The sequence below is a fragment of the Brassica napus genome, chromosome C5, assembly GCF_020379485.1.
Source record: "Brassica napus cultivar Da-Ae chromosome C5, Da-Ae, whole genome shotgun sequence".
Lineage (NCBI taxonomy): Eukaryota > Viridiplantae > Streptophyta > Magnoliopsida > Brassicales > Brassicaceae > Brassica > Brassica napus.
Window position 1 is genome coordinate 6910366 of NC_063448.1, and position 15012 is coordinate 6925377.

Genomic DNA, 15012 nt, shown 5'->3' on the forward strand with positions numbered 1-15012 from the left:
TAATATGTTGTCAAACTAGATGAACACTAGTAGAAAACTTCGAAATACACACGTTTTGGACACAGTAGTATCGTGACTTATTTTGTGTTAGTCACGACAAAGTCACATTTAGTCACGAAATAGGACAACGTGACAATCGGTGTCTTTTTCATGGCAAAATAGACACGAATCGGTCACATATGTTTTCGTGACTAAACGTAGTCACGATTTGTCACAAACTATTTGTGACTAAAATGTCACGTTTTTGAAACCGTGTATAAACCGTGGCTTTAAGAGTCACGAAATGACACTAGATAAACCGTGACTAAGACAATATCTAATCAAATAATGGTAAACTTTAGTCTCATTCTATTTCGTGATTAAAGTGTGACTTTTCCAACAAAAAAATGACATAGACTTTACATCAAAGTCAGAAAACGGGACTGTTTTGGCTGGGAATATATTCGAATTTGGTTGGTCACAGTAGCCATCGTGACAAAAACATGTCATATCTAGTCACGGTTTCATTATTGTGACAATTTCCGTGACTAAAACAACACAAAACAAACACTTTCGTGGAAATGAAGAACACAATATCAAACAAAGAAAACCTCTCCTCTCAATATTTTTTTGTGTTCTTGACACATTAGTGAACGTCTTTTCTCAACTCTTTCTTGTGCATTCCATAATTTCAATGTCTCATTTCTTTCAATCAAGAGAGTGGATGGATCGACATTTGGATCCAATCCAAAATTGTGTTTCTGAAGAATTTATGGAGGGAATTGAAGTGTTTCTTGCTTTTGCTTGTAATCAAGAGTCTTATCAAGGAACAAGCACTATGTTGTGTCCGTGTGCACGATGCAAGAACCGGAAACAACGTGATGCAAAGACGGTTTCTAAACATCTTTTCCGAGTAGGATTTACGGGGAATTACTATGTTTGGTCAAGTCATGGAGAAAGCTGTTACAATGTTGGACAATCTTCGGGGACAAGTCATTTTTATGGAGAAGAAGCACCAGAAGAAGCAGAAGGTACAAACTATCAAATTCCAAACGAAATGTACGTTAATAACCCATTTTCCAATATAAATATAAATTTGGAAGAAGAGGTTGAAGTAACCTCTACATTGGAGTATGTGGTGGAAGCGGGTAATGAAGAAACATATCACGATAACGTTTTTAGAGCCTATGAAGATGCAAGCCAACCACTTTATGACGGATGTTCTGAAGGAATTTCTCAACTATACTTGGCTTCACGCAAAAACTGATTACAATTTGCCAGAAGCTTGTATCGACGAGATATCACAAACTTTTAAAGATGTTCTACCGAAGCCGAATAAAGCGCCATCATCTTATTATGAAACGAAGAAGCTGGCCCGATCACTTGGCCTCCCTGTTGTAAAGATTGATATTTGTGAGGATAGCTGCATGTTGTTTTGGAAAGAAGATAAATAGCTTTTGGCATGTCGGTTTTGTGGTAAATACATATACCATCCAAACAGAGGAAGAGGAAAAAACCGTCCTAAACAGAGGATGTTTTATATGCCGATTACGAAACGGCTGAAACGTCTATGCCAAGTAGAGAAAACTGCATCACATATGCGATGGCACGCAGAGCATAATTCTCCTGAAGGAGAAATGCATCACCCATCAGATGGAGCGGCATGGAAGCATTTTAATGGGGTATATCCTCAATTCGCTGCTGAAAGTCGTAACATTTATTTAGGCTTATCGACAGATGGATTTAATCCTATCGGTATGAATGGTGAAGCACATTCGATTTGGCCCGTTATCGTAACTCCATATAACTTACCACCTGGTATGTGTATGAAAAGGGAATATTTATATCTGTCGATACTAGTTCCCGGGCCAAAACATCCGAAAAAAGTCTAGATATTTATCTTCAGCCGCTGATTGAAGAATTACAAAGTTTATGGAGTGAGGGGGTGGAAGCTTATGATATCTCAAAGAAAAAAAGATTCACAATGCGAGCTGCACTGATGTGGACAATAAGCGACTTTCCAGCATATGCAATGCTTTCTGGTTGGATGACGCATGGTAGATTAGCGTGTCCATATTGTTTAGATGATACAAAGGATTTTTGGTTACAAAATGGAAGGAAACATAGTTGGTTTGATTGTCACAAAATGTTTTTGCCTCAGAATCATCCTTACCGGTGAAATGTTAAACGCGTTTCGGCGGGGACAAACAGTAACAGATGATCCACCCCCGTGGCTGATTGGAGAAGAAATTCTTCATGAAAGAATAAACAACATTAAGGGGTTGTCCAAAACAGTTGATTGTGGAGGAAAAGGACACGAGAAGGCTGCACAGACGATATCTGGCTATGGAAAGGATCATAACTGGGTGAAGAAGAGTATTTTTTGGGATTTGCCATATTGGGAGAACCTTCTTCTTCGACACAACATTGACTTCATGCATGTGGAGAAAAACTTTTTTGATAATCTCACCAACACTGTGTTGAATGTTCCTGGAAAGAGATAACATTAAATCGAGGATGGATCTCCCTAATATATGTAGAAGACAATCTCTACATTTAAACGAAGATGGAACTATGCCTGTGCCGATATTTAGGTTGTCAAATGAAGAAAAAAGGCAATTTCTCTCATGGCTGAAGAATGATATAAAATTTCCAGATGGATACGCTTCAAAATTTAGTCGGTGCATTGATGAAACAAATATGAAGCTATCAGGGTTGAAAAGTCATGATTGTCACGTTATTATGCAACGTCTTTATCCATTTGCATTTCGTGAACTCCTTCCGAAACATGTTCATACCGCAAATTCAGGTTATTACTTAATTATAAGATTTGTTGAACTATATTTTTATTATTTAATGTTTCTTACTTACTAATAATTGTATTTAAATTTGCAGAGATTGCACTTTTCTTTCGTGATATCTCAGCAAAGATATTGCGCACCGAAGATGTTGTCCTTTTGAAAGAAAATATAGGGGTGAGAAGCTTTGTAATTTGAAGAAGATATTTCCTCCATCGTTCTTTAATGTCATGGAACATCTTCCTGTGCATCTACCAGATGAAGCTGCTTTAGGTGGTCCTGTCCAATATAGATGGATGTATGTCTTTGAAAGGTACATGTATCATCTGAAAAAAATGGTAAAAAACAAGGCAAATATTGCAGGGTCCATTGTTGCACAATGTTTGAATGAGGAGATATCAACTGCATCTGCAACTTACTTTGGGAAAGTTCGATTTACTTATACTTATGAAGATGTACCAAATTTGTTTTATCATGAAGGTCGGGTCAGTGGAAAAGCCACCACGAGATGGTTAACAGATGTTGACTTCACCGTCTTGCAAACATTTATGTTGCTCAATTGCGATGTGTTTGAACCTTATGAAAGGTAATATTTTGAATTTAGATTTATATCATCCTATTATATAATGAGGGTCTGAGTCACGTTTTTTGCACATGATGTTTGATGAGTTCGTGATGGAAGCAAACCCAAATATTACTAGTAATGATCTACAGAGAGCGAAAGATCAACATTTTGCAAAATGGGTGAAAGACTTCGTAAGTTTTGCTTAATTAACTTGAGACTTTTGTAATTATTAAATTTTGTAAAATAAAAAAATAACAAAATTTTATAATTCATTATGCCAACATTACAGATTACAAATGCCAGTGAAACATATAAGTTCCCTTTATGGATGTTGGATTTCATTCAAGGACCGTATCATAATTACACATCGTGGCCGATATATTTCTCGCGAGGATATTGCTTCCACACACATAGCCATGGCCAAGATAAAAATACCCAATATTATGGTGTGTATGTCCGTGGAACCACCGAGACCGAGTATTATGGGCTGATAGAAGAAATCATGATGATCGAGTACGGTGGTGCTGTTGGCTTGAAAGCCATGATTTTCAAATGTAAGTGGTTTGATACAGTAGTGGGTCGTGGAATGCGTAAGTATAAGTCGGGGATCGTTGATGTGTCCCCCCGTGGCCAATATGAGAAATATGATCATTTTATAGTTTAGTCGGCTAACAAATATATGTTGCACATCTATTAGATTGATTAACCAGATACTAAAACTTTGTTGATGTAAACATTATAAAAATAATTAGTTACGAAATTATGTTTCCGACTAACTCAACTATATTTCCTATCTAATATGTTGTCAAACTAGGTGAATTAATTTTTTTATTCAAATTGAAAAAATAATCAAATGATGTATCATTTCGTCCTAACCACCATTTTATCCATAATTCGTTTCTATAATTTTATTAACCAACCAACAATGTTGTGTATCATGGCTAATATATTACGTAAATGTCTACTATATTAGTTTATTGCGATGCACTAACATATTTAATATATTATGTGAACGTCTACTATGCACCATAATGAAGGTGATAGTGATCAATCTAAATGTTTGTTATGTACTAAGATATCCGGCTAATGGAATTGAGTTACCTATACTAAATATTATACATATCTAATGTACAAGATTAATTGATATAATATTATTTACACGGCTAAATATATGTTCTCAAAGTCCAGGACAAGAGATCAAACTCTAACACCTTCTCAGCCAAATCATCATCATCATTACCAAAAGTTTCTTTCATCTTCTTCTTTCTGAGATATAAAAGATTCAAAGTCGTGTTCCATGGATCCAAGTTGCATGGTAAAAAGACTGAGATCCACTAACTTCTCAGAGACAAAAGCAAAATTCAATTCAACTTTTATCAGAACTTGGTCTCACTTGATAGTTGACTGTTCTATGATGTTTTGTTTCTATTTCTATCTGTCAAATCCAAAAGAGAATTGCAACAGAGAAAAAAAATTCATCAATCTTTTGAGTTCCACATGTTTTACGCTATGGTGAAATCATAACTGGGTCTTTTACAATAGCGAAAAATCTCTTCAGGATTGGACATGTTGGTGATTGCCCATCGTTGTTCTCCATTTACAAGTTTCCCAAACAACAAATTCTAGAAATTTTCAAGAACAAATTGTTTCTAGGCGAGAAAGAAGAATATTCTTGCAGAAGAAATATGAAAGAGAAAGAAAGCTATTGATTTTTAATTTTGAAAAAGTTTGTAATAATTCAGAGAGATACGAGAAAGAACTCATGATGATTTGACATGGGAAAGAGATATTAGTATAGAAGATAAGATCTTAGCAAATCTTAGTATTAGATTTTGCCTATATACAATTGTAGAGTACGTTATAATATATATGTAGGGGTAGCAATGTCACAGATAAATATACACAGTGGTCTGAATAGTGATAATTTGTAAAGAGTTAAACAGCCAAAAGTTATTTGGTAGGAATGCCTAGTTTCTCTTTATTTTTTGCTTGTTTGATTACAGTGCGGTCCCGGTAAATGCATAATGACTAAGATTTTTTTTTTTGATCAAAATGACTAAGAGAAACATTATTGGTAGGACCAAATTGTGTGTCCTTAGGTTATTTTTTTATTTTTTTATGTTAAGAGACAAAGGTAAGGACAGTTGCCAAAAATGTAGATTATGGTAGGACTTTTTGTTGTCTCTTAATAAATTAATTGTTTATTTTAATAGGAAATGAGATATATAAAAGATAAGTTTAAAATAAAACATATAACATTAAAATTGAAAACATAAGAAAATTACAAAGTTGCCAAAAAAAATTACAAAGATCATAAATAAAAGCAAACAAACATTTTTGTCAATTCATAAAAACTTAAAAATTATATGTTATTTGGAAGATGTCCAAATTTAGCCCATATATTTTCAATCAAATCATTTTTTAATTGTTGATGGGCTTTTGCATTCCGAAGTCTCGTTCGACGATCATTTGTGGTGTCGAGATTGTCGTGATTTGTAGGCATCCCGATGGAAAATGTATGCTCCACATCTTCTTCTTGTTGAAATTCAAAAACGTTATACTGAGTGAATGACTCTCGTTCATCTTTGACAATCATATTATGGAGTATGATACATGCTCTCATAATATTTGTTATTTTGTCTTTATCTCATAACTTAGATGGATTTTTGACAACGGCAAATCTAGCTTGCAGGACTCCAAAGATACGTTCAACATCTTTTTCGCACAGGTTCTTGGGTTTTAGCAAATAATGAATTTTTCTCACCTTGGGGTAGTCGGATAGATTGAATAAAAGTCACCCATTTCGGATAAATACCATATGTGAGATAATAAGCCAAATGATACTCAATTCCGTTGACACAGAAGTTTACTTGTGGCGCTATTCCGTTAATAATGTCATCGAAAACAGGTGATCTATCAAGAATATTAAGACCGTTCATAGTACCTGGAGCTCCAAAAAAAGTGTGTCATATCCAGAGGTCATATGAAGCTACCGCCTCCAACACAATTGTTGGTTTTTCGGTTCCTCGTGAATACATTCTTTTCCAAGCGGTGGGGCAATTCTTCCACTCCCAGTGCATACAATCGATGCTTCCAACCATCCTCGGAAATCCACGTTGTTACCCAATATGGAGTAGTCTTTCCAGATCCTCCAGTGAGGGACGTCTTAGATATTCATCGCCAAACAAGCTGATTATTCCGGCGGTAAAATTGTGCAAACGTTTTCGAGCAGTTGTTTCAGCAAGTCGGACATATTCGTCAACTGTATCAGCCCCACCACCATATGCCAATTGACGAATTGCTGCAATACATATTTGGAAGGGTGATAAACTAGACCGTCCGGCTGCATCTTGTGTTGGTTGAAAATACGGTACTTCTGTGGAGAGACGATGCACAATACGCATGAACAATGATTTGTTCATTCGAAACCGTCGCCGGAATAAATTGTGAGTATATGTTGGAGTGTCGCTAAAATAATCATTCCAAAGCGTCTCGTGGCCTTCTTCCCGGTTTATGTCGATAAAAATACATTTTTCGCTCTTTTGGTTCTGGAAAAAGATCAGGGTTTTCAAAAAAATCATCAAACATGTTATTAAAATCATCATCATCATCTTTGTGGTAATGATAATGGGAAGAAGAAGCCATTTAAAATTTTAAAAAGAGAGAAAATGTTTTTAAAGTGAGCATACGAGAGATGATTTGAATATATGTTATGAGAGAAGATGATGATGTATTTATAGAAACTAAAAAATGTATCTTGTGATATTTGAAATATACATCTTGTGATGACATCTTGTTTTCTTGTGGAAGAAACAAACAACCCATGTGACTCTAGAGTACATCTTGTGATACTATAGTACAAAGATGAGAGAATGAGTTCAAAGAGTACAAATTACACATTAAACAAAGACATAGAGAGTACAAATTACACATTAAACAAAGCCGAGAAAGAGTTCAAATTCATTACAAATTACACATAAAACTAAGACCATAACTCATTACACATGAAACTAATACCAAAACCATAACACGAACAAAGTATTCAAAGCCATTGGTAAACCTGGATTTCTTCTTAGCTAACTCACACACTATCTTCTCTAGCCTAACCAGTTTCTGCTCAGTCTCATAGTCACTCAACAAGGTTAGAGTTTCAACCTTTTCAGCCAATTGAAGTGTGTGTCTATCCCTGGCTCTCATCTCCTCCATAACCGCCACATCCCACCATTTCCATACATGGCACTCTCCATCATCAACATTATCACAAATGTAGTATCTTCTTACCAGATCATTTCTAGTGTAAGATGTGGCTAGAACAGGTTGACTACCACAGTAGCATGTCTGCGGAAATCCAAACTCAACCTCGGGTTGAGGAGGGTACTGAGCCGACGCACCATAATTGTAGCTTATCTCAGCTCGGTCTCGACGTATAAGATCTTCTGTCTCGTTGTAGCTACTGTCAGCTGTCTCCCCACCATACTCCTCTGATTCAGAAGGCTGGCTGTAGCTACAGTCATGCCCCATGTTTAGCTAAACCTGAAAAAAAAAAAAGACAACGTAAAGATAATACAAAGAAAGGCTCTAATGCTCAGAAAAAATAGACAAAACCACAGAAAGAGTTCAAAGCCATTATAAGAGTTCAAAGCCATTTATAAAGTAGATAGCAGCATTAACACAAGTGATTCTTTAATAAAGATAGACATTTAAAAGCAAACATAAAGTACATTCATCACGTTAAAGATAATACAAAGAAAGGTTCTAATGCTCAAAGCCGGCAGCGAGTACGTAAAACAACATTTAAAAGACATAGTTATAAAGTAGAAACATAGAAAGACGACTCTAATGCTCAGAAATACTCAGTGAGTAGCTTATTCTTGACAATTTCTTCAGCCTCACTCAGTGGTTCTTTTTTGGCTAGGAGAGTGTCTAGTATGGCCAGCTTTGACAGTTTATCCTTCATCATGAGATCCTCCTTCTTCATTTCCCAAATGTTCGTATACTCAGCAACAGACTTCCCTTGACCATTATTCATTTTAGCTTTAGCAGCTTTTACACCTTCAGGCCGGATGTCTTGATCACCAACAGTGGTGCTTGAAGTTTGGGAACCTGTCTCACCAGTTTTTCTCTTTGAACTGCCAGTGGGTTTAGGAGTGTTAAGGTTAAGCCATTTCTGTTCATACCTCAACACACACCACACATGCTCAAGATTAAACTTCGTGTTGTGATCAGAGTAGAAGATGGCATGAGCCACCTTGAGAACATCATTTTCATTCTGACCAGAACTAATTTGTCTTTTTGCTGCCGCATATGCACCACAGAACTTGTTCACTAGATCATTGATTTTGTGCCACCTCTGCTTACAATGGAGATGCTCTCTTGTTTCACCGCTCTCTATAGCATGAGGACTTGCTGCGACATATTCGCCTACTCGTTTCCAAAAAGTCCCTGACTTTTGTTCATTCCTAACGACCGCATCCTTAGATGTGTTCAGCCACCCACTGATTAGAACCTCATCATCGGCTGGGGTCCATTTCCTTCTCTCCTTACGGTCCACTGGTGTGTCTTCATGTAGAGTTCCAGCGTCGGTTTGTTGTGAACTGAATGGAGGAAAACTTTCATAAAGAAAGTTTTGACTGTTAAGAAGGCCCATATAACTAGATGACTGGCTATATGGATCCATAGCTATTAGAACAGGGAGGGAATTATAGAAGAGAAACCGGAGAGGAGGGGATTTCGCAAACAAGAAAGAAAGAAGATGGTGGAGATATATGATACAATGAAGGATGGTTGGGGTTTAATAGGTGAAACTCTAAGAAGTAATAAGTTACAACCATAAACTTCTAAGAAGTAATGACCGAACCATAAACTACCAAAGTAATGACCGAACCATAAACTCTGAGAAGTAATGACCGAACCATAAACTACCAAAGTAATTACCAAACCATAAACTCTGAGAAGTAATGACCGAACCATAAACTAGAAGTTATTACACATTACACAACCACAAAGCTAACAAGTAATTAAATATCAGTTTACTTTTCGCAAGTAACAAGCTCTGTGTACTAATTCTATCAGAAGAAATCATGAATCCCTAAAGCTACCGTAAGCATACACGCATGAACAATTCTGTTTTTGTAATCAAGCTCTTTTTACTAATGAATCTACGCATTGGCTTTATCACTGTAATCCCTAAAGCTACCCTAAGTATAGCATTACTAATGAATCTACAGATTTACTCAAAAGAATTCACAAGTCAGAAATTTAGCATTAAATCCAAGCATATAATCAGAAACAAATTAGGAACCATCACAAACACGAAGTATCACAAACACGAAGCATCGTCACAAAAAAAAACAAATCAAACCCAGAGACGAATATAGATCAACTCATTAAATCCTCTATATCGCAAAACGGAAGACAGAGAAGAAACACATACCTGGTTTCGATTGGATTGGCGGACAAGCTTTGGATTAAAGGAGAGATCGTCGTTGATTGAGCTATAGAGCGGTGTGGCTGAAATCGCCGTCGAGAGAGAGAGAATAGGGAGACACCGAGAATGATTTCCAGACCGAAACTCGTCTTTCCCCTACAAACACGAAGCATGCAATGAAATCGTCACAACAAAAACCAATCAAACCCACATATAGATCGACTTTTAAATCGCAAAACAGAGGACAAACAAGGAGCACATACCTCGTCTAGATTCGATACGGCGGAGAAGCTTTGGATTACACGAGTGATCGGTGTCGATTGAGAGATCGATTGAGCGAACACGAAGCGGTGTCGTCGAAATCGCCGTCGAAAGAAAGAGAATAGGGAGACGAGACCAACATTATTTCGAGACCGAACCTCGTGTTTCCACTACCCCTTCGGTTTTCCTATCACACGATGACACGTGCTCCTTAAGGACGTCGTCGAAAACTTCTTATTTAACCCACGTCTCTCTTCTCTTTCCTTATTTTTCATTTATTTTTCGGCTCCTTTTCAATAAGGACGACGTTAGCATAAGCCGATAATGTTGGTCTAAGAATTTTATATTAGTCATCGGGCTTCTTAACCCAACAACACAAAAGTCAAACTACATCTGAAATTATTATTTAGTTACGGTGATAAATGTTTAGTGTAGTAACCAGGCCTGTTCCTAAGAAAAATCAGGCTGGAGACAATTAAGCCTATAAATTCACAATTAAACACCCAAACAAATGTTGTCAAAAAAGAAAAAAAAAACACCCAAAAAATAATTATAGTACAGTGGAGTTTGAAACTTCCAACTTCCTTGGGTGTATTTCAACCTTTAACCAACTATGCTATTAGATATAGATTAGAAAGTGTGGTTGAAATATGTAATATTAGATATTTAAAAATGGGCCAGAAGCACACGTTTCTATAGCTTCTGCCCAAGACCAGTACTAGTAGTACCATAATGTCCTGATATATCGAATTCGCATTTTGTAGGTTGCCAGAGGCTAGCATGTAAAGAACAATACGATTCCAGGAATGAATCTTTTGATGACAAATAAAAGAATATCCTGATAATAAAACCGTGTTTGATTCTTGAAGTTTTCTTATTCAGTTTAATCAAATGATGTAAAAAGAAAAATGGTTATGGCTATTCGGGCTTTGTTTCCTGTTTATTCGACCTTGTACATATGTATTAATTTGGTTAATATAAGAGCGCTCTCTCATTCATAGTACGATGGGGTTGTCAGAAAATAATAAGATGTTAATTTATGTTAAAGTGATGGTTGAAGTTCTTTTTTTCACGAAGATTAACTTTTACCAATGATCATAATAATCAGAAGTCACGGCATCATGTATTACATTTGGGATATAACCATGAAAAAAAAGGAATCCGCATTTGAAATTGCTTGTTTTGCAAGTATATCAACACAGGCATTTGATTCTCTGTTCGTCCAGATATGTTGGATATCTTGGTTGAAGTTCTTAAAAGTTTAGATATCCATCCAATAAACCTCATATTTTTGGATGGAGTTGTTCTAATAAGTAAGATCTTGCAGTACACAAATTGTTCTTTCATTTATAACATTTTTCTTTTGACATCTCTTTAGCTAGCATGTATAAAAGTGCATTGATTTGAAATTAAGAAAGCCTAGCTACACCTAATGTTAGCTGGATGTCATTTTTAACATTTATGATTTAATATCTCACTAATTATATTAGGCTGAGTGATCCAATAGAGATTGACAGAAGTCCCTCTACATGTCAAAATCATATTCATAACATTTTTTTCCAAGAAAGAACCAGGTCCAGAACTTACAAAACAGAGAATCAAAATAAATAAAAAAGAGTATTTTACTTGCAAGAAATAATACAGGATACAATTTCTTTCGCCGAAAAATGAATGTTGTGTAATAAATATTTCGAGAAAAAAAATACACTGTATTTAGAAACACAAATTAAACAACATGAACAAAACTGAAAGACTCTAAGATTCTGAACCTTCTCCACCAAGTTATTGTAAAACCACCAAGACACTTGTATTGAACTTGAATTAAATCTTTTATATGAATAAGAAAAGACTGCAACTTCCAACCTCCCTAAGCAGCCAAGAATCTTGATTCCACTTTGCAAAACCAAAAAAAAAAAATCTCAACTTTGTCAGCAACCCATCACTGCACAATTGTAAACAAAATTCGATGAATGTTTCCTATCAAGCAATGTCCACACAGGAGGGCTTCTATCGTTACTTGGAACCCAAGAGTTCAGCTCAATGAACCCTCCACCTGAACTCCTAGGTCCACCAATCACTATCAACCTCTCGCCGCAAGCTCTAAACGCTAAACCCCAACCGTTAACCGAACCAGCTCTCTCAGGCAACCTCCCTAACGTAAACCATCTCTTACTCTCTTTATCATACTTCCTCACTTCCATACCAGCATGATCCGCCGCGTACAGCTGGTTGTTCACAACAGCAACAAGCGGCGGCGCTTCTGCTGACGCTGGAGTCTCCCTGCTCCTCGGAGGCGACATCTCCGGAATCTCAGTCCATTTCTTGGTCGCTAAATCGTACTCCTCACCGCCGCCGACCCCTCCAATCACATAGAACTTCCCATCCATGAAGACACCGGAACACATCTTCCTCGGCTTGTTCATGTTGGGAAGCGTAGTCCACGACTGAAGCTCGGAGTTATACATCTCCGCAACGTCACTGATCTTTCCTAAAGAGTCACACCCACCAGCGAAGATAGCGATCTCTCCTAAACTCGCCGAGCCAAACAAACACCTCGGAGAGTTCATCCTCTCACCGGGAGACCAAGAGTTAGTCAAGAGACTGTATCTATACACAACGTGGGAAGAGTCGTCATCTTTGCCTAAGACGAGCAAATCTGTTCCGACAGCGAGAGACTCTTTGTCCGCACACATGAAAGTGACACCCGAAGGCATCGTCGGCAGGTTCATCCAACGTCTTTCGACGGGGTCGAAAGCGACCCACTCCAAGAGCTGGCAGGAGAAGTAAACCCAGTGCTCGACTATCATGTTCTGTCTCCTGAGTCGGTATATGTCTCCGGAGTTAACCAGAGACCGGAAACTCCGGTTTAGGGAGGCGATTGAGGGGTAATCGGACCGGGAGCAACGGAGCAGACAGCTTATCGAGTTGTCTCTGCCGATGTCGTTGATTAGTGAATCGCCATCGCCATGTTGTTGTTGGTGAATTGAGAATCTCGTGAGTTTGAGAGATTTGCTTTGTCTGAGCTCATCATCATCATCGAAAGCTCTTTTGGCGTTTCTGAGGTTAGAGGCAGAGGAATCTTCTTCCTCAGATGGATGCATGTAAAGCCACTTGGATTCTGAGAGACGAGAAGATGAGAAAACCCTCGCTAACAGATACGTCCGATCTTCCACCATCTTCAATCACTAAATCACACCAATGCAGAGAGAAACAGAGTACTCAGATTCGATTTAAAGTGTTCTCATTTTCGTTAAATCACGATTATATCGATTCAGAAACACCGATCCAGCCACCAAATAACAAAACCCAGAAATAAAAATGTCAGCTTTCAATAGTCGGATTTTTCCAATTTCGAAACCCAATTCACCCAGAAATGAAAAAAAAATAAAAAATCAAACCGTGGGGATGGCTGATCTCGATCTGGGTAAGATTCCTAGAAGAAGAGAGAAAAAAAAGGAAGAGAAAGAGAAGAGATTATATATTAACAAGGGAGAGGTACTTACGGATTGAATTTGATTGGATTAACGAAAGAAGAAAGAAATAAAAGTTTATAAGTTTTCTGTTTCCGTTTCTGTCGTCTCTCTCTCTCGTCGAATCGGAGTGAAGAAGCGGTATGAGTCTTTTTGGAGCTCAAATTCAACTTTCTCTCTTTATCCCTCTCTTTAACGTTTCTCTCTCTCTCTCTCTCCTCTTTGTTTAAATTATTCTTTGGGTTAAAATGATGAAAATGTATTTGTTAATCTCACTAATTTAAATAAATCTTTTTTCTTTCTACATATAGAGAGTCCAAATAATTTTAGATAAGTTTTCTCTCTTTTTTTTTCCACACTTGCTAACGTATTAAAATCAAGAAATTGAAACTGATTCTAGTTTTGTTTTCTAGTGTTCAGTATAAATGTTCTAAAAGTTTCAGTACTTTACCTGTTTTTTTTTCATCTGGTCAAAGGATGTTAAATTGCTTTGTAATATGCACGTCATAAATTTTTTAAAAATTATCATATATCTGCATACACTTCTCCATATTCTGTTTCTCTACAAATAAAGAGTTGCTCAGTTTTATATTATTTCAAATAAATACTCTATTGTCATCTCACAATTTTTATATATGATTTATTTATATATAAGGTACATTTTCAATTTTTCATCTTAACAGAGTACCAATGTACTCTAAACTAAATTCTCTTTCAAACAATTCCATTTGTACTATCACAGAAAAATGTCATTTGAACTATCTCACCCGCACTATTCTAGGCCAGATATATTAGTGGTATATGAATTGAAGGAAAAATTCCATTAGTTTCGTTTGATTTTATTTTCAGTGGAATATAGTAGTGGTATATGAATTGAAGGAAAACCTTTTTTTATCAACTTGAACTGGAGGACAAATAAAGGACTTTATTATATGCATTCCGAACAGTTTTTTTGTTAGGAATATAATGCTTCTTTTTCACCGAATATAATAATTTTTTTATGTTTTTCGAATATATATATATATAGCTTCAATATGGTAAAATAAAAGAATAAAAGTTATTCTTGGGTTCATCCACTAGGGTGAACCTCTAGGTTCACCAGCCAATAGGATTTCATTATTTCAATTTCGATATCTTTTAAAAAAGGAAACAAAATATTATCAAGTTATATTATGTTTTGAAAATTAAAAAAGTTAAAAAAAAATAGCAGCTACAGAAAAAAAAATTAAAAAAATCTTTTTAACGTCGTCAGCAAAACACTAAACCCTAAATCCTAATCCTTAAACTCTAAATCTTAAACTCTAAACGCTTGGGTAAACCCTAAACCCTTGGGTAAACTCTAAACCTTTAGGTAAACCCTAAACCCTTGGATAAATCCTAAACTCTAAATAAAAACACTAAACCCTAAAACTCTAAACCCTAAAACTCTAAACCCGAAATCCTAAACCCTAAACCCTTGAGTGTTTTAGTGTTTAGTGATTTTGATTTAGAGTTTAAGATTTATCCTAGAGT

General features: G+C 36.3%; 2 protein-coding genes across 5 annotated transcripts; both read right to left on the reverse strand.

Annotated features, from left to right (window-relative positions):
- Positions 1-8185: 8185 nt before the first annotated feature.
- Positions 8186-9019, reverse strand: LOC106398419 (glutathione S-transferase T3-like). The gene has a single exon (XM_048757152.1). It carries the CDS (start codon positions 9017-9019, stop codon positions 8186-8188), a length of 834 nt encoding a protein of 277 aa, XP_048613109.1.
- A 2615-nt stretch (positions 9020-11634) lies between these two features.
- LOC106430938 (F-box/kelch-repeat protein SKIP11) lies at positions 11635-13772 on the reverse strand. 4 transcript variants are annotated; one of them, XM_013871735.3, is made up of 2 exons: positions 13534-13772; positions 11635-13215 (listed from the first exon to the last, which is right to left on the reverse strand). In XM_013871735.3, exon 2 carries the CDS (start codon positions 13204-13206, stop codon positions 11959-11961), a length of 1248 nt encoding a protein of 415 aa, XP_013727189.1. In that variant the 5' UTR covers positions 13207-13215; positions 13534-13772; the 3' UTR covers positions 11635-11958. The 4 variants fall into 4 exon arrangements, with proteins under 4 accessions (XP_013727189.1, XP_013727190.1, XP_022558873.1 ...); XM_013871736.3 differs by having other exon boundaries at positions 11635-13206; positions 13534-13742; XM_022703152.2 differs by having other exon boundaries at positions 13429-13742.
- Between the last annotated feature and the right edge of the window lie 1240 nt (positions 13773-15012).

What these genes read in the sequence shown, in the direction of transcription:
- LOC106398419 (XM_048757152.1), bottom strand. Translation starts at nt 9,019, where the DNA reads ATGGATCCATATAGCCAGTCATCTAGTTATATGGGCCTTCTTAACAGT.
- LOC106430938 (XM_013871735.3), bottom strand. Translation starts at nt 13,206, where the DNA reads ATGGTGGAAGATCGGACGTATCTGTTAGCGAGGGTTTTCTCATCTTCT.